At 48.9% G+C, this 24,529-nt stretch overlaps 1 protein-coding gene across 1 annotated transcript in view; it reads left to right on the plus strand.

Annotated features, from left to right (window-relative positions):
* The first annotated feature begins 456 nt into the window (after positions 1 to 456).
* The window catches only part of LOC149347130 (sodium-coupled monocarboxylate transporter 1-like), a 96,045-nt gene continuing 71,972 nt past the window's right edge, over positions 457 to 24,529 (plus strand). Inside the window, exons 1-3 of the mRNA XM_089586893.1 lie at positions 457 to 567; positions 7,706 to 7,969; positions 22,419 to 22,484. Of these exons, the coding sequence (XP_089443019.1) occupies positions 457 to 567; positions 7,706 to 7,969; positions 22,419 to 22,484 (441 nt within the window). The remainder of the gene's footprint in view (positions 568 to 7,705; positions 7,970 to 22,418; positions 22,485 to 24,529) is intronic.

A 24,529-nucleotide genomic window follows, 5' to 3' on the forward strand; every position in this document is an offset into this window, starting at 1 on the left:
TGAAGAAGAACTGTGCCCGTGAGTCGCGAAGCCGGCAAAATCTGACGGAGACGCAAGAGGTTTGGCCCAAGAGAAACGAAGCCACCAGCAATCACAACAGAACGTAGCACACACTAATTCATTGTGCGGAAGAAAGCAGGTAGGTCCGGTACACACCAATTCATTGTGCGGGAGAAAGCAGGTAGGTTCTGCAAACTGGAAACACAACATCCTCAGAAGTCTTCTTCAGAAGGATAAAGGGAAAGCGAGATTCTTGGACAGTGGCGTCCGGACACTGCAAAGGAAATTTGCACTTCATACAGAAATAACGATAGTCAAAAGTAAAAAGATCGGTCATCCATTTCCCTGGACACCAGGACAAACCCGCATTGCTTGCCTACGCGCAGTAGCGTGACGTTCGACGTAGACGGGCGTGATTTCATAGCAAGGAGAAAAGTGAAGGAAAACTACTGAGGCATGACTGCCCCCAAGAGTTTGGATGCAGCGGACTGCGCCGCGTTCGGCGTGCTCACTGCGCTGGGGTACGCCGTCGGCATCTACTTCTCCGTGGTTCGTCGACGGCGCCAGGTACGTTTTAAGACTAAGATGGCTGCTAAAGCATCGCCTTCTCTTTAGAAAAAAAAATACTTGGAGGTCAGCATTTCCAATACCTGGTTGAATTACTTCGAAATAATGTTTAGTTAGTGGTTTATTGGGGTTTAACGTCCGAAAACGACTCAGGCTACGAGGGACGCCGTAGTGAAGGGCTCCGGAAATTTCGACTATCTAGGGTTCTTTAACGTGCACTGACATCCCACAGCACACGGGCCTCTAGAATTTCACCTCCACCGAAAGTGGACCGCCGCAGCCGGGATCAAAACCGCTTCTTTCGGGTCAGCAGCAGGGCGCTGTAACCACTGAGCCACCGCGGCGGCACTTCGAAATAATGTCACTGACAGTCGGCGCTTTGAAGAGGTGGGCATTAGAGTGAGAATCTCGAAAGCTTAGTTATAAGCGGAGACATCTTTGAGATGGTTGATAATCGTGTTTAAAGCCTAAAACACTTTTTAGCGGTCTTTAGAGTGCTGCAGTAAAATTATCAGACAGAAATGAACCTTAAAGCCAAAAGAATTAAGAGAAGCCAACACATATCGGGAATGGTCCTTCTAATTTGAAGCTATCTGATAATCCTTTGGTTTCTGAGGTTCAGGCTTAAGCTACCATTGATAGAGACAAAGACAGCCCGTTTTTTAGAAATGTTTACGTACCATCAGCACGGAAGCAAATGCGAGCATTTCCTGCAAGCGAAACACAATATCTGAGGCCTTTACGTTAAGCTGTATTCAGCATAAAGGCATGCCTCGCTGTTGTTGTTGTTGTTGTTGTTGTTGTTGTTGTTGTTGTTGTAACTGTGAGAAGGATGAAAAGAAAATTGCACGGGCCTGCCTACTTGCTCGAGCGGAGCCACCACCGCTGCCGCGTGCAGATAGAGAAGAATTAAAAGGTCAGAAGAATAAGAAAAATAAAAGAAAAGACGCATCGCCGCAACAACCGCGTCCGCCGAAGCGGACGCTACAAAAAAAAAACAGATAAGCGGCCGAAGCCGCGATTGCTCCACGCTGTGTTGTTGTGACTGAGAGAAGGATGAAAAGGAAATTGCACGGGCCTGCCTACTGGCTCAAGCCAAGCCACCACCGCTGCCACGTGCAGATAGAAGAGAGTTAAAAGATCAGAGGAAAGAGAAAAAAGAAAGAAAAGACGCGCGTCGCAGCAACAACCGCGTCCGCCGGAGCGGACGCTGCTCAAAAAACAGACAAGCGGCCGAAGCCGCGCTCGCCGAAGCGAGAACAGATTAAATCATCCTCTATTTTATAGATCAGGCGCAACGCTACCAATGCTAGCGCTCTTGCATGCGCTGCGTACATCCGCGACCAAAAAGTAGTGCGTTCCTTGTGGCGAGCGAATAATAAAAATGGTTTGCTAGCAGTCTTATTCCATGACACATTTGTCCTGAGCGCTTGACTAAGTGCACTCTTATAGCTGACGACACGCTGTCCCTTGCTCGTGCTTTAGACCTCTTGGCCACAAAATAAGCGCAGAGTATCCCTATTGAAGCGAAAAGCTTCACTACGAGGGTCGGAGCCGAGCTACGCGTATGCCGGGTATGCTGCAAAAACCATATTCTGCGCATGAGCAAAACCGAGTAAAAAAGAATAAAAATAAGCACAGAAACTAAAATAAAAAAGAAATGAAAGAAATGAAATATCACAAATAAAAGAAAAATAAAAGACAAAACAGTACGCCAGAAAACACTCATATCTCGGTCGACACACGAACCACGCCGTAAGGGAAGGAAAATGAAAAGAAAATTGGTTTCAAGGAAAGGAAACGACGCCTGTCTCCCTCATATCTCAGCGGATAAGGAAAATGAAATGAGAGTTGGTTATAAGGAGATGGTTGGTTGGTTTACGGGGTTTGACGTCCCGAAGCGACTAAGGCTATGAGAGACGCTGTAGTGGAGGGCTCCGGAAATTTCGACCACCTGGGGTTCGAGTGGACGTTAAAACGTGCACTGACATCGCACAGTACACGGACCTCTAGAATTTCTCCTCCAAAGAAATTCAACCGCCGCGGCCGGATTCGAACCCGCGTACTTCGTGTCAGCAGCCGAGCGCCATAACCACTGAGCCACCGCGGCGGCGGTTATAAGGAGAGGAAATGCCCGTCTCGCATATCTTGGTGTACATCCGAAAGGAATGGACAGCACAGTACATGTCTCTAAAGCAACCTTCTAAGACAGCACCGTATTCACTACAAGCGCGTCTCCTCCTCCGCCTCTGTACAGGCAGTTTGTGGACGGCCGAACGCCTTCATCGTTTTCGTGGTGCTCCCAGTGCATTGTGCGCGAACTATGACAGCCATGACGTCAAGCCAAGAGTAACTGAACCTTTTCGCTCGTATATCCAGGCTTAACCACTGCTAAGCCACTGCAAAATTTATTTATTCATGCGGACTATATCTGTACCTTTCGCAGCGTTGCACCTGACGTATGAATCGGGATGTTGGTAACGCGTGGCGTGCTCGCAACTTGTGTCTCCTGGTCCTGAAGTTCTTTAATCCTTAAGTTCAACACTCTACTGATTACTTGAAATGCCTGTAATAGTGGAGTGATGCGATCAACGTTATCACTCACTCACGACACACGTTCTTTTTCTAGAGGCCCGTGTACTGGGCGATGTCAGTGCACGTTAAAGAACCCCAGGTGGTCGAAATTACCAGAGCCCTCCACTACGGCGTCTCTCATTGCCTTAGTCACTTTGGGACGTTAAACCCCAATAAACCAAACCAACCAAACCAAACACGTTCTTTTTCTGCAACACAACATCCACCATTTATTCCATGGAGGAGAAAGGGCGGCACGCTGCGTCACCGACCGTTGCAAATCAACAACACACTAACTACTCACCCCGTCTCTCAGCCCCCTCCACGACCGTCCCGAGCCTCCTTCCTCTGCGAGGGGGGAAAACTCCACTTTCCGGAGATGGCATACAATCGCGTCCGAGGTTGTCGTGCGGGGAGGTCCAGCGCTTACTTGTCTCTGTCTCAAGTTAAACGGGTAATGCCCGAGGCGGCTACAACCTCCCGTTTAAACACTACCCCCCCCCCCCACCCTCAGAATGCGTAGGTAGGAGCGCAATCTATCAGTCTGTCAACTCGATTCTTGATGGGCGTCTTCCATCGGCATGGTTTTCCGCAGCGATTAAGAGGGACGCCGTAGTGGAGGGCTCCGGAAATTTCGATCACCTGGGCTTTCTTTAACGTGCAGTGACATCGCACGGTACACGGGCCTCTAGAATTTCGCCTCCATCGAAATTCAGCCGCCGTGGCCGGAATCGAACCCGCGTCTTTCGGGTCAGCTGCCGAGCGCCAAAACCACTGAGCCAGCGCGACGGGCGGTACAAGGTTGTGGTGGGAAACAAAGGGAAAAAGCTGCCTGTCTGGCCCCAAGTATCGTTTACAATGGCAGCAGCAGGGCAGGACGAAAACTTTTTAAGCGAAAACGAAAAAGAAGAACAAAAGACCAAATGCGAATTCATATAACAATTTTAAAATGTGCGGAAATGAATGAAAAAAGGTATGAAAGGAAAGTAAAAAAAAAAAGCATAACAGCGCACAGTCATGAGCACAAAACCACTTCATGCAGATTTCTTTGGAGAACTAGTGAGCGCATCGATATTGCATCTGGAAAGACCATTAGTAAGCCGGGCAGCCGGTGGCATAACATTTCCTGACCATAATAAGTAAGTAGGTGAGGGACACAGCAAGTCTCGGGAGCTCAAGCTGTGTAAGAGGCTGCGCGTTTTGTTAGATTAACGGGAGAGCTGAGAACACGAATACGTGGTCTGTTAGAAAAGTATCCGACCTTTTGCCGAAGAAAAAAAACTGGCATAACTGGAGCGTTGAAAACCTGATAACCTTCAAAGTAGTCTCCTTGGGACTCCACATACTTCTCCCAGTGGTGCTGCCATTGTTGGAAGTATTCCGAAAAGGCCCCTTTCCGAATGAAGTTTAGCTCAGCTGTCGTTGCAGCGATAATGTCTTCTCTTGTCTGAAATCGCGCTCCTTTCAATGGCCTCTTGATTTTGGGAAACAGCCAGAAGTCACAGGAGGCGATATCAGGAGAGTAAGGAGTCTGTTGAACTACACCAGTCTGGTTTTTCGCGAGAAAAGCGTGAATTTAGTGCGAGGAATGTGCAGGAGCACTGTCGTGATGGATGCCCCAATTTCCTGTTGAACTCAACTTCGGCCTCTTGCGCCGCACAGCACCACGCAGGCGACGGAGGACATCCCTGTAGTATTCTTTTGGTCAATGTTTACTTTTTGGGGTGCGTACGCGTGGTGTGCCACACAGAGGGAGTCAAAGAAAGCAGTCAGCATCACTCTGACATTGCTGCGCACTTGGTGGGCCTTCTTTGGTCTTGGTGACGTGGAATGCTGCCATTGTGATGACTGGGATTTGGTTTCCGGGTCGTGCCTGTACACCCAAGACTCGTCACCAGCGATTATGGTGTTGATGAAGTCGGGGTCACTGTTTGTGGAATCTAGCATATCCTGTGAGACTTCAACACGAAGCTGCTTTTGCTCCACCGTGAGCAGCTTCGGCGCGAATTTCGCCGCATCTTTCTCCATGGCCAAATTTTCGGTGATGGAATGTGCAGACAAATTGGTGATGTCCACCTATTCCACAATTTCTCGGATAGTCACACGATCGTCTCGCGTCACCACAGCGTTCACTTCGGCAATGACCTGGTCATTTCGGCATATTGATGGCCGACCGGAGCGTGGCTCTCTCTGCACCGATGTGCGGCCGTCTTTAAACCAATTGTACCACTGCTTAATCTTTGTGCTGCTCATAGCATTTTCACCGAAAGCCGTCTCAATATTCCGAATGGTTTCCACTTGGCTGTCGCCTAGTTTCTGGCAAAATTTGATGCAGCAGCGCTGCTCCTGTCGCTCCGCCATTTTCCTTGCAATAAAAAACCGACGAGAGCACCGCGCACTACCTCACTCAAACGCTGCGTGCCAGTGACTGACGCTATCGGCAGGCGAGAAAAAATTTGTGCATGCGCAAGAAGGTTCAAGGTAGGCTGGTGCAAGCGTGCTTGTTTCAAATCCATCAGGTGTTTGTAAAAAAAAATAAAGTCGGATACTTTTCTAACAGACCTCGTACTCTTTACATCAAGTTGACAATAAGCGGTGGTTTATTAAGGCAGGCAATTTTAGGGTTCTGAGCGCACTGAAAAGAGGAGCGGAATGAAAGTCGTGAGGCGTTATTGCGCATGAAACGAGGAACTTGATTCTGCAAAACAAAGAGCTTATAAATGTTTTTGAGGTTGTCCCCTATACGACACAGCAATAATTAAGGTGAGTAAGAAAATATTCATTGTAAATGAGCAGTTTTACGAATTGAAGCAAGTACCTGAGGGAATGGAGAACACCCGACGCCTGTGACAGTTTACCGGGGAGGAAATTTACATGAGAGTGCTAGGGCATGTCGTGATCAAAGTGCAGACCCAGACATCTGAATGATCGTACAACTTCAACTGTACAGGCGTCCGGCGCCCACTCGTCTCAAGGTAAAAGGGTAATGCCCGGTGCGGCTACCACTTCCTGCCCGCAATACAGACCGAACATCTCGCTATTTTCTGATACGAATGAGCATCTGAAGGCCAATCGTTCTGCGTCCAAATAACGGGTGACGAATTCAGTGCGCTTGTTAACCGGCGCCCTTATTTCGCGTACAGAGATTTTAGTGCAGCCATGTAGTCCTATAGTTCACAAGTTTGCAGGGAATAGGTGACCGCAGCTGGCACAGAGCAGCGTTAATTGAAGGTTAATGGGAGAGGCATTTTTCGCCCTACAGTGGATATACTTATGGGCACGATGCTTCTCGTTTTAACTCTAGTGTTAATGCAACTGAATTTTACCGGTCAGCTTGATAATAAAACATCGGCCCAGGAGACAGCACTTATTAAACGGCTCTCGTACACAACAGTGGAGATCGCCAGTAAAGAAGAAAGAGGAGGGCGTAACTCTTTAACGCGATAACTTCAGAGTGGCCGTCACACTAAAACCGCGCCGATTCCTGGCGTTAAAAAATCACTGATTGGCCTAAAAAGGTAACGTGATCTTGTGAAGTCATCACAATCTGTCCACCAGTTTGTGACCAACATAGTTTCTAGACAGTAATCTTGATCGAAAATTGAAATCAAAAATCTGAAAAAGTGTGATATATGCCAATCGCAGCCGCAGCCCCACTGTAATGCCTCACGGCGCTGTGGGTACTGTAATAAATAAATAAATAGATAGCTACTACGGCCGCTAGCAGTCTGACTTTGGCGGATGATGGACCGACAGTCACCGTCGAAACTGACGCAAACGCACACGCACAAGTTGCAACTGAAGCTGCGACGAATGTGATACCTAATTCTATCGCATTCCACTATCGCATTCCATGTGACTTAAACGCACCGCAGTTTCTTTTAGCATTCAGAAGTTCAGAAAGTAGAGCTTAAAGGAGCAAGTTCAAGACGGGTCTTAGGAGAGCGAAGGTGCTTTTCACATCCAGGAGTTTCTGCAGGAAGTTGTTGCGCCATGCCAAGACGTCCTCCGCGTCCATGCGGAAATTTTTTTCAGCCTAAAGTGATGACGAAGCAAATTCTGTTAAAAACTGTACAACAAATTGTGCAAGCATTTTGATGTATTTGAGAGTCCTTTCACTCAGAAGGATTCCTGTAGGCTAATGCAAAGTGAAGACAGTACCATTAAACGGGTCTTCACTGCCAGAACCACTCTCCAGAGGATACAGCTAATGCTCTTCACTTTTCGGCCTCCCTGCACAGCCCTTAAATTTTTTTAGACAGTCTATAGACTGTTCATAGACTTCTGTCTCTAAAGTCTATAGACTCTCCATAGACAAATCCTAGAGAACAGTCTAGAGACAATACAAATGCTATAGACAGTCTATAGACAATCTATAGATTTATGACCATACACTTTTAGTATACTTTTGTCTATAACCGTCTATATCAGACTTTGAATAGACAAAAATATATATCTATAGAAAGGCAATAGAGTCTATAATAAGTCTATCGACTGTCTACAGACTATTTTTATAAGGGAGAGCAGGCCACTAAGCGTAACCGAGCACACTGCCTGATTATAGGTGGCGCCCGGCGGCAGCACGGCAGGCGTCAATGCTGAGATGGAGGCGTTCCTGGGTGGCCGCAGCCTGCCAGCATCGGCCCTCACGGTTTCCATCCTGGCATCCGCGGTGAACGGCATGGCCGTGATCAGCTTCTTGGCCCACTTCTACGGGCATGGCTTCCACATCATCTGGGTCCTGTTCTCGATGCCGCTGTCGATGGTGGTCGCATCCGTGGTTCTGGTGCCGCTCCTGTACGACCTACGGTTGGCGTCCATATTTCACGTGAGCACTCGAAGGATTCGCCTATAACTGTAAGCTTTAATCATTTCCCATATCCCTGAAACAGAAACTATGTAACCGATGAGCCATGCCGGCCTTCATCACTTGGGCGAAAACTTGACTGGTAGTGAAACTAGGTAAGAATCAAAGGAAAGCGCAGTCAGCCATGTGATGAAAATGGCGGGTGCAGCGTCCAGTGAAAGAAATCGGCGCGTATCAGGGAATTAACGCGAGTTGATGTAGCCGAAATTCAGAACTCGGAATTGGCACGGGCAGGGGATATAAAGCGCACTACCGATACCCTTTGATTTAAAGAGCGGGTACCAAAGAGACGAAACGCAAGTCTCCTGATGCAAAGAGTCGAGTGCAATGATGGCACAGAGAAATCTGCGCGGATGACGGGACCACGGCGGGTCAAAGCGAGAGTAATTGTGGATCGTCAAGAAAGACCTTAGTCCGGCAGTTAGATTATACTACAGCATAACCTCGTAATAATGAAACGCTTTATAACGATATAATCGATATAACGAACAAAAGGCGATTCCCCTTGCAAGCTCGGTAAACTTGGGTTATAACGAAGCTACGGCTATAATGAAGTAATCGTCGGGCCTCTCCAAACTGCTGCGATATTACGTGCTGCCAGCGTTATGAGACGCGGAGATATAGAAATGGAAATATACTTTCGCAGTTCGACTTCTGGGGGCAACTAGCCTGGTTCACATTGTGATGCCAAGTGCCATTACTTGCACATGGTAAACATGCTAAATTCCTACCCTCCGATTCAACATTATATATCCGAGTAATACTCTTACAAGCCGAAGTTGGGCCACTGACCAAGTTCCACGGTGTAAGAACAATTTAGGTTTTGGCACTCCGCCGAACGGCCTGCAGGCTCAGATCCTGTTCGGCGCTCCTCACGCCTCTTTTGAACGCGGAGAGATGGCGCTACAAGAGTGCTAGTCAAGCCGTAGAGCTGCGGCGGCCGTACTGCAAGTGTCAGGGCCGTTCGGTATCTCGGCATATAAAGGTGCTTGTTAAAGTACGGCAACACACAGAAGAACAGCAGCTGCTGTCGACACCGGATCGACACTGCGTTAATGCATTACTCTACTGCGTCATACCCTCATGGCGGAGCTTACGAGTCCCCTCCAGTTTTTACTTCAAAACATTTAAAAATTTGTGCCAGACATTATTCAACCTTGCACCGTCACATTATGAATTTTCATCAATTTTCAATCGACAGCACTGTAAGCAGCTGCCAAAAATATCGTTTGTAAGTCAGGGTAGGAGCCGAACAGAGTGATAAATTAATTCCTTTTGGCGGAAAACCCGAACACCGCAAATATTCACAGGCGCTTACAGGATGCCCACAGAGAGCTGGCAGTGTATAAAAGCGTGGTGCGTCGCTGGGCCGAGTATCTGTAACCAACAGAACAAGGGCAAGGGAGGCTGTTTGATCCCCTGCGCGCAACTGGTGGAGGCCCACCGACAGGCCCAATACATCAGGCTCACAAAAACCTCCACCGGTCGGTATATCCTGGACTCCCTCGGAATCAGAATACCTGCGAACGACCCAACCGTCCTCGCCATCCCACGACCCCTTCACCGGGAGCTCCTCATCAGGCCGCTCCCGAGAAACATGCACCCGTCCCACCATGAGCAGCGCCGCAGAGCCCGTGCGAAGGCACTCCATCGAGCGTACGGCTCCGAGCCGGACGCCGTATGGGTGGACGCTGCCTGCACGGGTGATGAAGCGACAGCAGCTGTGGTGGACTCCTCTTTATCTGCCCTCATCACACTACGTCTCCCTCCCGACACCGCCCCAGAGGCGAAGTAATCCTGGACCACCTCATTAACACCAACTATGGCCACAAAACATTCAACTACATAAAACAATTTCTTACAGACCGTCAAGCCTACATACGCATACAAGATGCGGAACACGGGCCGTACACCATCGGCTCGAGGGGAACACCTCAAGGCGCGGTCCTGTCTCCCCTCCTCTTCAATTTGGCAATGCTTCATCTTCCCTCCAAATTGTCTTCTTTGCCCGGGATACATCACGCTCTTTATGCGGATGACATTACAATCTGGGCTACGCAAGGTAACCTGGGCCACATGGAATCCTGCCTGCAAGCAGCGGCGACCCTAGTCGACGACTACGCGGCCTACTGCGGATTACAGTGCGCCCCATCTAAATCAGAAATTGTGCACATACGTCCCTCCCCTCGGGACGCAACTCCGCTTTGCATCAGTCTCCCCTCGGGACCGATCCGGGAGTCGAAGGAGATCCGCGTCCTTGGTCTCTTCATACACCACCAACGCAGAGTCGACACCACCCTAGCCAAACTTCGCACGGTGGGAGACCAGGTGGGCTGCATGGTCCGCCGGGTCTCCAACAAGCGGGGCGGATTACGAAGCAAGGATGCACTGCGGCTTCCCATGCTTTCGTAACGAGTAGAATCCTCCACTCAACCCCCTACTTGCACCTGCGCAAACATGATGATGACCAACTGGAGGTCATCCACCGGAAAGTCATCAAGCGGGCTCTCGACCTCCCGTTCACCACATCCAACCAGCGACTTCTGGCCTTGGGTGTGGTAAACACATTCCGGGAGCTTCGAGAAGCCCACTTAGTCAACCAATACACGCGTCTTGCACAGACCACGTCCGGTCGCCGCCTCTTGGACCGGCTACACATCAAACATGACTACCATATTGAGGAAAGGGAGAGAGTGCCAGAACCCTGGAGACGCTACCTCCGGGTCCGACCCCTTCCCCGCAACATGTCCAGAGAAGACCATAGCGGTCGTCGCCAGGCGCGCGCGGAAGCGTTGGCGCGATACTATGGTAACCAACAACATGTGTATTATACATCTTTATTTTATTTTCCAGAAGACAACTGGATGGTCTCTTGGGCTAAAAGCTACACAAAAGCTTGACGAGGCCCAAGAGACCAATACAAGGCAGCAGCGTAAAGAATAGAAACATAATAGATGAATAGTACATAGGAAGACAGTAATAGGGTAATAATAAAACAGTTACTGTGACAAGTAATAATGATGTCAATCACATAAAGCAACCAGTAATGAACTGAAACCAAAATAAAATAACTGAAAAGCACATACGCGGAAACAACAAACAAAAATTAATGGATCACAACTGCACAAAATAGGAATGTAATTGTTTTTTGTTCAAGCCCACTGTGTGTCTGTATTTGTTTAGTATTGTAGGGAGGTTATGGGTAAGTGACTGATATTTATAAAATGTACAAAAATGAGGAACTGCCCACGCATCAACATTTCTTGTTTGCACGCTAATATTTCGTCGCTCTAAGGATGCCAAGGACGTTAGAAGGTTAGTAACTTCAGGGAAGGAAAAGTAGATTGAATGTAATAGGCGAAATTCATACAACTTGTCTACACTTATGATATTGAATGATTCAAATGCACTCTTTGTAGTTTCCATAGGCTCAATATTTGCTATGTAACGGGTGATTTTTTTCTGTAAAACCAGGAGTTTATTTAAATTGGTTTTGGTGGTTGTGCACCAAACTAGACTGCAGTATCTTAAATGAGAGTTAAACAAAGCATGATATACTTGAAGTTTTATCTTGGCGTTGCCGGCCCACACCACGGGGTGTGGTACACGGCCGCAGTCGTACACAACACAAACACAGTCAACGGGCTCACTTTCAAAGCCTACAGCGCAACACACGCGGAGGAGATTGCCATTGCTCTTGCTCTCACTACTCCCAAGTCGAAACACATCATCACCGACTCGCGAGGGGCCTGTCGGAACTACGAGTTGGGCTGGGCTCCCCCGCTTGCCTGGCGCATATTGCAATATAGCTGCCGATGCGAAGATCCAACTCCACGCAACCTGATTTGGGCCCCCGGTCACCAGGGCCTCCAGGGAAACGAACAGGCCGATCAGGCCGCCCGCGCACTCTCTCCCCGGGCTATCTCCCTGTCCTTGGAAGGGTACTCCCAATCAGACAATGTGGCCCTTACATTCAAACACATCACCGATTACTACAAGGAGGAGCACCGGCGCTACCCGGCCCCTTGTAAGGGAGTGGATCGCGCTGACGAGCGCCTCCTCATCAAATTCATACTAACACTGTACTGTGCCCGGCGGTACTTAAACATTTCAACGCATCCTTTGATGGCACGTGCCAGTTCTGTGGGGAGGTGGCTGACACCTTCCACATGGTTTGGGCGTGTTAATCAAACCCATCTATCCCCCCCAACCCGAACCCCACCAGAGAGGACTGGGAGGCGGCCCTGCTCGGCTGTCAGGACCTAAAGACCCAAAAGGCCTTGGTTCACCGGACGCGGGCGGCGTTGCTTGCCAATGGGGCCCCGGAATAGGGGCTCCACCTAGTATTGTTAGGGGAAAGGGCCAATAGGGCCTACCCCAATCACCTCTCTGTAAATATTTATTGCATTATAAATGTTTTTCACCACCACCCCAGAGGCTGCAGAGGAAGCCGCCATTGCACTCGCAATCCCCCGCACGGAAGCCCGGAACATTTTCAGTGATTCAAAAACTGCGATTCTGCTCGAGGCCGAATCCATGCCCCTGCTTTTGGCATACTGGACTCGCCCGATGCACCCCCGCCCCGCCAAGTGGAGCTGATATGGGTGCCTGCGCACTCCGGAAATCCCGGAAACGAGGCCGCCAACCTTTTAGCCCGAGGTTCTTTAAACCGGGCTCAGGTGGCCTCGGATGCGGGATTCACGAAGAAACGCATGCACTCATTCAGCGAGCTGACCCAGGTATACAGAGCCTCACGCCAGCTCTACCCTCCGCCCCACCCCTCCCTAGATAAGAGACACGCAACACTCTGGCGCAGACTGCAGACACACACTCTCCCCTCGCCCCTTACCCTAGCCCACTATCATCCCTCCTTCCCTACTCCGGCATGCGCCCTATGCCCAGAACCCTTCGCCTCTTCCCTCCACATCCTTTCCCTCTGCCCGGCGGACCCTCCCCCGCGGGACCTAGAGAACCTGAAGACCTGGGAGGACTGGGAGACCCTGCTGCGCTCGGAGGACCCGGCCGTGCAGACCATCGCCACCGGCCGGGCTGCCAGTGTTATGGACCTCAGGAACATAAACACTTGAGTGGAGTGGGGTCGCGCGGGGACCCTGGGGCGTGCCCCGAATTCCTGTTGTAATAAAGTTCTCTCTCTCTCTCTCCCCTGCGCGCCAAGCGCCCGCATACAGCTGCTGCGCTGCAATTTTTCAACTTGCGGACATTGTGTTTCAACGTGCGGAAATCAAGCAGTTCGCTGAACAACTTGACACCTCTATTGGCAGTGCCGACACAATTGTCTACAGCTACTCTTTTTTTTTTGGGGGGGGGGGGAGGAAATGGCGCAGTAATTGTCTCACGTACCTCGATGGACACCCGAACCGCGCCGTAAGGGAAGGGAGGAAAGTTGGGAGTGAAAGAAGAGAGAAAGAGGGGCCGTAGCAGAAGGGCTCCGGAATAATTTCGACCACCTGGGGATCTTTGACGTGCACTGACGTCGCACAGCACACGCGCGCCATCGCGTTTCGCCTCTTTATCAAAACTTTCATGGTCTCTATCCCCCTCCCTGTAAAAGCCTCACCAGGGTGGAGGAGCACTGGCTTCTCCGCCTCTATACCAATACTGTACTGTGTCCGGCAGTACTTAAGCACTTCAATTCTTCCTTCTCGGGCGCGTGCCTACACTGTGAGGAGGAGTTTCCGGACACCTACCACATGGTGTGGGCATGCCCTTCCAATCCTGCCTACCCACCCCACCTCCACCCCACTCGAGAGGACTGGGAAGCTGCTCGGAACTCCATGCCCAACAGGCATTGGTAGCTAGAGCCCGGGCCGCTGCGGAAGCTACAGGGATCCCGGACTAGGGATCCCTCCTAGTGTTTGTAAGGGGCGGGCCCTTCCGGCTTGCCCCATCGACCTCTCACTGTAAATAGGAATAAAAGTTTTCCTCCTCCTCCTCCATCGAAACGGGGTCGCCGCGGTCGGGACTCAGTAGCCGAGCGGCTAAGACACTAGGTAAACCGGAGGAGAAACACCTCCGAAAGCTACAGACCAACACTTACAACAACCCACGAAGACTACACGCCATAGACCCGGAGTCATTTTACTCACAATGCAAATTCTGCGGGGAGAAGGCGGACCTGTACCATACGTTATTAGATTAGATTAGATTAGATTATTTGGGTTTAACGTCCCGAAGCAACTCAGGCTATGAGAGACGCCGTAGTGAAGGGCTCCGGAAATTTCGACCACTTGGGGTTCTTTAACGTGCACTGACATCGCACAGCACACGCGCCTCTAGAATTTCGCCTTCATCGAAATTCGGCCGCCGCGGCCGGGATCAAACCCGCGTCTTTCGGGTCAGCAGCCGAGTGCCGTAACCACTGAGCCACCGCGGCGGGGCTGTACCATATGGTATGGGCCTGCCAACGAAATCAGGCGATCACTGTTAACAACCAGCCAACGCAGGAGGGGTGGGAGGCAGCTCCGACCAGCTCGGACGCAACGAGTCAAAAGCAACTCATCGAAAAAGATCGGACAGCAGCCTACGCCAATGGGGTTCCGGACTAAGAGCTCCAACCGCCGCTACAACCTCCTAAACTATTTCATTAAAATATTTTCGCCACCACCGGGACTCAGTAGCCGAGCGCCTACAGTTAGGGCACTCAAAGGTTTGGACTCGCTGGGTTCCGCGCAGCCTAACAAAGGAGCGTAAAGAAGAAAGCAACATCTATGCTGAATCTCTTTCTCGTAATGAGGCTACTTCTAATCGTTTTAGATCGGAGCCCTTAAGGCGGATTCAGACTGGCGAGTCGCGAACGTCGCGCGACCGACTTCGCTTATTTAGTTAGGGTTTCCGAAGCACTAGGAAAGCGAGGAAGGAGCGATCGCACGACCTCCGCGACTCGGAAGTGTCCGCGACTCGGAAGGCGCCTTTAGGCGCCTGTTCCTGCGTTCCGCGTCGTCGGCGTTGCCCGCATAACATGCAACCTCACAGGTGACGTGTGTAGGCGTATGGCAGATGGCGTGTTGGCAGGTAGTGGCACAGCGGACAACCACATTCCATGGCAGGGGACGTGAAAAAATTCAGGGGGCACTTTGACTGTCTAAAGTGCGTAGAGGCAAAAGCGTTTTCCGCCCCACATTGCCTCTGTGGCAGTGGTGACGTCACCACTGGATGACACCGAACATAATTAATGACGCAGTAATGACAAATTACTAATTAATGACTAATTACTGATTAATCACTCAGCACTAATTGACTGCTTATTAGTGGCGCTTAAGCTTCGCCTTTAGGAGTGGAACGCGGCAGCGTGTTGTAGCGCTGCCTGGGAGTCCACGGAACGCCACCACCCGTTCGGCGCGATGCCTTGCCCTTTGAACGCAACGCTTTTTGAGGAAAGGAAATGGAGCTGTAATTAGTCATCTCGGTGGACACCTTAACCGCACCCTACAGGAAGGGAGGAAGTGGCAGTGAAAGAAGAGGGCAGTAATGAAGAAACTGAAAATTGTATTTGAGGAAAGGAAATGACGCAGTAACTGTCTGACATATCTCGGTGGACACCCGTCAAAACGCGGACACATCTGTCGACACATCTGTCGACACGGTTGCCGACAAGGCTGTCGACACGGCTGCCGAAACGGGCGCAGACACGGCTGCAGACACGGCTGCCGACACGGATTGCTAACGACAGCATGAAGCATTAAAGGCTTTCGCCTTAAAATATGTGAAGAGCTCCGCTGAAAGTTCGCAGTACCGAACATCGTAATCGTCGGTCCATTTGTTTGTCAGCATAAAATTTTTGTTGACAATTGCCACAGGCGATGAAACATGGGTTCATCACTTCGAGATTGAAACAAAACGGGAATCCCTGGAGCGTCGCCACACAACTTCTCCACAGAACACGAAATGCAAAACAGCATACCCCGCTTGCAAACTCGTGGGTGCAATTTTCTAGGATTCTGAGGTGGCTGTTGTCACCGACGTACTCTCTCATGGTGAAACGATCGACTCTGAGTATATACTGTAAGACTGTTCATAAATTGAAGCAACGACTCATGCGTATTTGTCGCTGCCAAAATGTGAACGAACTTTTCCTCCTCCCTGGCAATGCGAGACCACGCACAAGGCTGCAGAGAGATAACAGAACTTCAGTGGAGTTTTCTTCGTCATCCACCCTTCAGCTCAAATCTCGCACCTTCTGACTGCCCTCTCTGTGGCCCACTGAAGGATGGACTCCAAGGAAAACATTACAACAACGATAACGAAGTCATTGATGAAGTGAGATGGTGGCTGAGACGAAGACCAGTCCAGGAGTACCATGAGGGTAAACGAGATTTTTTAGTTAGCTGGCATAAGTCCCTAGATTTGACAGGAGATTATGTCGCAAAATCGAGTCTTTGAATTAAATAATCGGGGAATAATCCAGATTACAATGATCTTGTTTTGTGAAAACAAATGTCTTGCATTCCTTACAGAATGACCGTTACTTACGCAGCTGCGAACTGGAGTTGGTGGGTGTCACTTTACGGGAATTGCGGTGGACCTGCTAAAGTGGCTATATTGCCCGCAATACTGTTCTGTCTCGAAAAGCTCTACCGAGAATTCAATAATCGTGCTACTAATCTAGCTGGAAATTTGTTACAAACGTTGCCGATATATTTTCTGTCTTTCATAAAACATGTTCAGTGGCATCTAAACCTACCAGCTGCTTCAAAGAAGACTAAGTAATTCGCGAAAATAGGTTTTTTGAGGTAAAAATATCACTTTTTAGCATAGCATAACCAGTGCTCGCGGACACCAGAAAACCTGTGAGTCGTCTTAAGTACTAAGTTGGTGAACTAATTTTAATAATTACTTTTAACTCTTACAGTTGGACGCCTAGTGACAATTTTAGGTTTTTAGCCGGTCGTTAGTAATAGTCATATCAGTTTTTTAGAATTCAGCAAACGCCATTACCGTTGGCGCTGTGGCTCGACAAATTTTGGATTTTTTTTATTACTTACGTGCGCTGAAAAGGTTGCTTTCTCTTCATGCTTTTCGAAACCGCGTGTATTTTGGCACGATGTAGCTAAAATTTGTTGGTCCACAGCCCCGAGGATAATCGCATTTTCGAAATTATAAGAACAGAAGTGAAATGGCTATTACTAACGACCGGCTACAAACCTCTAACGGCAACCAGTTGCTGAAGTGTGATAGTTAAAAAGCTAATAATCAGAAATTAGTTAACTATAGCTTACTACTTAAGACGACTGACCATTTTTTTTTGTTCCCGCTAACACTGGTAATACTACGCGCAATGCACACTGACGATGGAGAAGTGGGGGTCAAGCAGATTTGTAGCACACCCAACCAAGAAGGGCAGAGAAGTGAGTGGAGGTGAAAATAAAAGCTCCGAACAAAAAACAAAAGCAGCTGGGGTGAGGAAGTACGAAATAATGCGAGGAAACACCGCGGGGAGACCCAAAGAGCAAAATAGAGAAAAGAGAGTGTTAAGAAACCCGACGCTCCATCCCCCCCCCCCCCCCCCCCCAAATAGACCGGATAGCAAAAAGCAAGAAAAGAATTCTTTTCAAGGTGGGGCCATGACGTAGACATGTGACACACTCCACCAGAGACCACGGCTCCGCCTAACATCGGAGGATCAAGGGCGACTTTCCCTTGTGGAGCCTATACTGAACGAGGTGCGAGAGAGAAAAATCTCGAGGAGGGAACGGAAGGACAGGAACATGGCGAGGTAGCTTGATTTGCGATGGCTGTAATTACGCTATTAATGAGTCTTTTCAAAAAGTATTTGCGGCCGCGCCTTCCGGGGACGATGCCTGGCTACCAGAGAGGTAGAGAATATTATCCACCAGGAGGTGGGCAGTGGCCCTTTAAAAAGTCTAGTTTTGACAATTACTCAAATTCTGGTTTGATTTGAATTATGGGGTTTGAACATTCCAAAGCGACTGAGGCTATGAGGGACACTGTAGTGGAGGGGTCCAGAAACTTCGACCACTTGAGGTTCTTTTAAGTGCACTGACATCGCGTGGCACATCGGACTCCAGAATTTCGCCTACATCGAAATTCGACCGCCGCGACCAGGACCGAACCCACGTCTTTTGGGTCAGACGGGCGAGTGCCATGACCACCACGGCGGCCACATAAATTCTTCCCTGAAGCACCTACTACAGCGGGTGCAAACCCCTGGAAGGCATCATATGTCCGACCGATATCAACTGCTCCATTACCCTGCAATCTCGCATCCTGTGTGTGGCTACGTAGGTCGTTATTCGAAACGTGAAGCGACATCCACATAGAAAAGGAAGGGTCCAGACCGCCTGTAGTAGCCGCACTTTATTTCGTTCACGCGCCTTGTTACCTGCTGACTTTTGAGGTCTGGAATGCCTCAGTGGTTACGGTGCTCGGCTACTGGGCCGGCGGACACGTGCGCAATCCCGACTCTGGCGCCAGCGTGTCGATGCAGGCAAAACGCAAAAGGTGCCCGTACGCTATGCGATCTCGTTGATGAGTCACTCACAGCACACGTGCTGCTTTGGGACGTTAAACTGCGGTATTTGCATTTACTATTATGACGAAATTTGTACTGCTTGACATACTGCTGTACCAATAAAATGATATCCGGACTTCTGCAATCTTACAAGGGCATGCTCTTCTAGTTCGGAGTTACTACAAAGTGCATGCAGTCAAGTATTTATTCCGATTGAACTTTTCATTCCCACCCTATGGTCTTTTCGGCCTGTTCAAACACATGGAATAAAATTGTAAATAGTTGGATATAATGTTCCCAAAATAAGGAAGATTGGCTGTGAGGGACAGCGTAGTCTGTGGCTCCAGAATAATCTCGACCAAACATGGTTCTTTAGCGTGCGCTCACATTGCACAACACCAGCTTTTTAACCCATGGAAGTCATTAATTTTGTATTAAAAAACATTTATTTCCTCAAAAAAGGCAAAATGCAGATGATCCGTGCTAGGTGGTTGTCATTCCACGGCTGACAGCGACCTGAGTAGGTCATTCATTGGCCCGGGTTAGTGGCACTGTTTCCGGAATGCATTTATACGATAACTGTTTAGCTATGGCGGTGAGCAGGTTTTTATTAAAAGGCCCGTGCACTTCCAATCTTCTGATTAAATCGTGTGACTGGGCAAGTGACATTATTTGCACAATCATCATTACTGAACTCAGACCCGTCTGGTACGTTTTGCTATCCGTCTGTTACGCTTTCAAGACAAGAAAAGCTTTTGTTTGAAAAGTGCATGTAAAGGAAGGACTAGCTGGGACAGTAATGCCTGAAACGGATAGTGCTTCTCGATATGGTGTCAAAGATGACACCTTAACTGCATATTGGAATTTTGTTTTCACTTCAAATTCCTATATATTTATTCAGTACGGAATAAAATTTCAGTTGACAGTTTGCTCATCCGTGTTACGTGTTGTCTCCCTTTGTTTATAAGTGTTTTCAAAAGTTCAATAATGAAAGATAATGATTACAACCTACTACCCAAATTTGAAACCCTCTAAAGTAAAAGTTCACATGCAAAACGACCACAACAAGCCATAGGGGAGGGCTTAGCAGCAGATGCAAAATAGAACGCTAGGATCATATTTTTGAGGCTTCATCTTCAAAGTCTCAATCTATTCAGTTTTGGTTCCTCTTTTGAAAAGGTCTCGCTGTACGTGCACAAAATCATTTACTTTTAGGTTCCCTGCTGGCTGCTGGGGATAAGTGCTTAACGGAGAAGAAGGATCTGGTATCAACGCAGGTGAAGTGGCTGATAAATAATGATACCAACCCCCCCACCCCAAACAGTGAGGTAAAAACAAACGATATGATAACGCCAGTGCCTCTGTTCCTCAAGACGAGACGAACACAAACAAAAAGACAATGATGCGAGAGCACTCAGCAAACGCGTAAACTTCCCGCCGCATAAACAAAACACCAACAAATAAACAGTGGACGCAAACAAAAAGAAAGGTTCATGCCGCCAGAAAACCGCGGCGCAACACGGCCATGTAAGGTTCGTGCGTGTAAATCCCGGCAGTGTGAGGTAGCGATGACTCTCATAGGGTGCAGGATCCCCCGCTTAAACCTTTACTTATGCAGATGCGGGTTCAGTCCCTCAAACCTTTGCGCGGCTTGTGGAGACGTGGAAACATTGGAGCATCCCCTACTCTATTGCCGGAGGTTTGCACATCAGAGAAGGACGTATCTAGAAATTCCAATTACTCGAATGGGACTCACCTTGTCGGTTCCGCTTCTTCTCTCCTTCGGTGCTAGCGCCCGAGGTTTTCAGATTGCATCGAGTTTGCGAATACCTCCACAATTATATAATTGCTACCGGCAGATTCCCTTGCTAATGGTGTCCAATATTTCCGCATTTAAAAAAAGATCTTTCAGCAATTTTCATGTGTCTGATTCTCTAGTGTTCTCGACCGTTTATTTTTTATTTTCATTTTTTTTCTAAATTTCCTCTTTAATTACTCTGAATTCTTACCCAAAGAAAAACCATTAGCTTGCCACCAATTTACCGTGTTCTTTTGGTTCTCCTCACTGAACCCTGGCCTATCCCCCGGCGTGGGTAAGTGCCATGTCACTAAAGCAACAACAAACACGGTCACCGTGAAGACACGCTTGAGACCAGCCACGCGCGGAAGGCGATCGCCCCGTTCTCTCATCATGCTTTGCTGGAATCCGCCAGGGGGTGGAGCGGCGCTGCGATTTGTGAAACGGTTTGGAAGGCACCTGCGATTCGCTATGGGCGCTGAGGGGGCGGAGCGGGTGGAGGATTCGCACAAGCACGCACACGTACAGGGTCAATCATACTAAGAGGGAACACGGCTCCGCATGGCCACGCACCTGCGGAGCACCGCTGCGACCAAGCCGGTAGCAAACCCGTGCAAAAACATTCGCTGTGGCTTAGCTTGGTTAAGCCCGGCAATTGCGAAAGCAATATCCGTACCTACGCCATGGTTCATTTGGTAGTGTAGCTGGTGGTGGTGCTTGTGGTTAGACTTGTGGCGATGCATCTGTTATACAATCCAATGCAATCCAATCTAATCCAATGTAGTCTAATGTAATGTAATCTAATCTAATCTATTCTAATCCAATCCAATTCAGTACAATCCAGTCCATACAGGCCGCCGTTCATGTGCACCGCCGTCGCACACGGACGGCGCGAGATCGCGAAGCAATGTTAAGCCGCTGGTGGTTGGCACAGCTACTGCTTTCTAGCGACGTGAGTCGAGCCTAATCTCTTCAGCGTAACGCCACAATCGCGCTCCTAGCGGAGAGCGCAGGAGTTAGGCGCCGGTGGTGGCACGGCCGCGGCTTGCGACGGCGCGAGTCGGTCGCCCTACTCTTCGGCGTGACGTCACAGCACCTGTTACGCTCCTAGCGGAGAGCGCAGGAGTTAGGCGCCGGTGGTGGCACCGCCGCGGCTTGCGACGGCGCGAGTCGGTCGCCCTTCTCTTCGTTCGTGATGTCACACATGACGTCACACAGAGGTCAACTAAAGGTCATAGTGGCACCGACGCGCCACGGCAAAGGCTGAAAGTGCAAATAGTAAAGCTTTCGCTTTAAAAGGCAGATGACACGAAGCACCACGTCGAGGTCCCTCTTCTCGTGCACCGCTGTGCATTGAGTCATGAACAGGTTAGATGCAATGGCACTCAGAAGGCACGTGGCCACGCAGAAACATGTTCCCTCTAAGTGCGATTGACCCTGTGCGCAAAGAGATCATGGCTTCTACGCTGAAAGGGGCGGACCTTGAACGGCTGTCTCGGACGAGGTTCAAACCAGGTTCAAGCAGTGAGAGCGTAGGAAGCGTTGGCGCTATTCAGCCGCCGCCTTCACGCCAGATTTGCCACCGATGACGGCTCTCGCCGAATCTTTTTAACTAAGCCGTAGCCTAGCTTAGCCAAAAATGTTTAATGCGATAGCATTAAAGGCCCCGTTCTCCAGAAAATCCGGTGTCGGCGTTGTCGGCGTAGGTGTTGTGAGCAAAAAATGACGGGCACGGCTCTGGCGGTGGTCCCCAGAGAGCAGCCTAGGATGCAGCTGGGCCATCTAGGTCATGTGACCGTGCGGCGTCATCAAAACCTGCCCACCACCGGATAGTGAGAAAACTGCGCACCGTGGAAGGTGGCGATTAATGATTGGTCACTTGGGAAGAGCAACTTGGGTCGACCGGCCCTAGCGGCCCCTGCCATCACAGGGCACTGGCGCATTGCTTGACCACTGGAACGCTGCGCCAGGAGGCGTATGAGGACTCCAAGGGACCTATGAATGTAAAGTAGAGAATGGCCCTTCTGCATGTATGGGAACTAACCCATTACGCTATGGCGTCATACCCTTAAGGCGGTTTTTAAGTGTCACCTCCATTTTTTTTTTCTTTCCATGATCTCAAGTACCTGCGGCTACGCTTCGACAACAAGGTCGGCATCACCGCTTGCGTCGTCTACTTCGTCTTCAGCGTAAGCCGTGCACTGCAAGCTTGGATATTGCTCTTTCATTACGACCTGCACATACCAAAGATAGCATGTGTTGCTTCAGATTGTAAAGCTGCCGTAGATATGGTAGAAACTACTGCCGCGCTCAGTGTGAACGCGAAGCGAAAGCTATGTTCGCAACTCACTTAACAAGGTGCTGCGTATAGAATTTGATACTGCTTATAAGCGCGGAAGCCACCTTTAAACTTAGGAGGTGTCTCGTCGCTGCTGCAAGTTCGTTCACGTAGCTTGTCGGAGCGCAACGTATAGTACTCTAAACAACCAAGCGTGCACCGACTGCTCTCTCGTGCCTAAAAGCTCAACGTTTCGGTGGTGAGTGAGTCGCCTCTTCTCTCTTCACGCTCTTCCTTTCAGTCCCTGTAGAACGAATCTTTCACCGGAAGGTGGCGACGGCAGTGGATGGCCGTGGACGATAGCGTTCATGCGCACAATATCAGGAGTACGAAGGGCGTGGCATTGCAGCAGCAATAGTGCGTCCTTCATGACTGGCACCTGAAACGCAGCTTGCAGAGAGTAACGTGGAGGGACAGTAGAAGGGGAAAATAATGACTAAATGAGAAAAACACAAAAGAGACAGATGAACAAAAAATACGGCAGACGCTTTTGACAGAGGCGCGCTAGGAAAGTTAACGTATTAAAGAAGGTACTCGGCCTATTTGAAGCATGTGGAAAAGAAAACTAAAATTGGAATAGAACTTTTTGCTGGTCTAGTTGGTTCATTCTTGCATAAGTGAAGCAGCGCGAAAGAAGAAGCCCGAAGGTGAAACGAAGAAGGGACAGGAAAGAGCCCTGAACTGACAACCGAATTTTATCTAGCGAAGCGCGCGAAATATATAGGAGGGCAGTGGCAGAGGTAGTAAGATGCAGTCAACATCACATGGTGTAAAGAGCCATAAAAACGATGAAAAACGTAACAGAATGATAAAACTAAAAGACGATTGAATCTCAAAAGGGATAGTAACAGAATAAAAAAGTACACATGATGACCATGTAATAGTTAATGTCAAATGATTTAAAGAGTCATAATACCGATAAAAACATTAATGACAAGGTAGCAAGGATACAAACAATAAAAACTGTCTAAATGAATTGTAGAGACAATATAAACAGAACGAATGTGACAAGGTTTACGACTAAAAAAAGTTTTATGATTATTTGCATCATGTGACATTAACTGCTGCATAGTCATCAAGTCTACTTTTCATTCTGTTACCATCCTTTTTGAGATTCAATCATCTTTAAGATTTATCACCCTGCTACGCTTTTCATTGCCTTTATGGCATCTGATTACCTCTGCCTCTGCCGTCCAATACATTTTGCACGCTTCACTCAATAAAATTTGCTTATCAGTTCAGCGCTCTTTCCTGTCCCTTCTTCGTTTCGCCTTCGGGCTTCTTCTTTCGCGCTGCTTCACTTAAGTCAGAATGGTAGTGTTGACGTATGTACAGTTCTATGGGTGAAGGTTGTTGGTATGATGTCCCAAATCAAGCAATCTCTAACTGTGCCTCAGTATGTGCATCTGCTAAAAGATTTTTGTTCGGTCTAGCGCCCCGTGATATCTTTATTTTCTTGGCCTCGTCGTAAGCTTTGAGCACTGGCTGACTGGCTGTTTTCTGACGCACGAGACACGACAAAGTGTTTCCTGCACATGTAGTCGTAGTAAAAGTTTTATTACTACTTCAGGTGCAGGAAAGTCGCACCTGCCATCGCTCTGACCTCGAGGGGATCACTCGCTGCTTGCTCGACCATTGTCAGCTTCAGTCGGCTGCGGTCCTGTAAAACTCAATAAGGGATTTTTTAACACATCGTTATTGAAGCGCAGCTCAGTTTTCCAAGAGTCATCGAGATAGGTCGAGGTATCCAGCACTCAGTGATTAGCAGAGTATTGAATTTCCATTGAAAGAGAAAATTATTTTAAAAACACTTCTTTATAAACGACATTTTGCTAACGAAAAAGTTACGCGGTTAGAAACAATTTCTGTAGCGTTGCTTTTATTGTTTAAGGCAGC

Source organism: Amblyomma mixtum, chromosome 4 (assembly GCF_055824585.1).
Source record: "Amblyomma mixtum isolate Tamu chromosome 4, ASM5582458v1, whole genome shotgun sequence".
NCBI lineage: Eukaryota > Metazoa > Arthropoda > Arachnida > Ixodida > Ixodidae > Amblyomma > Amblyomma mixtum.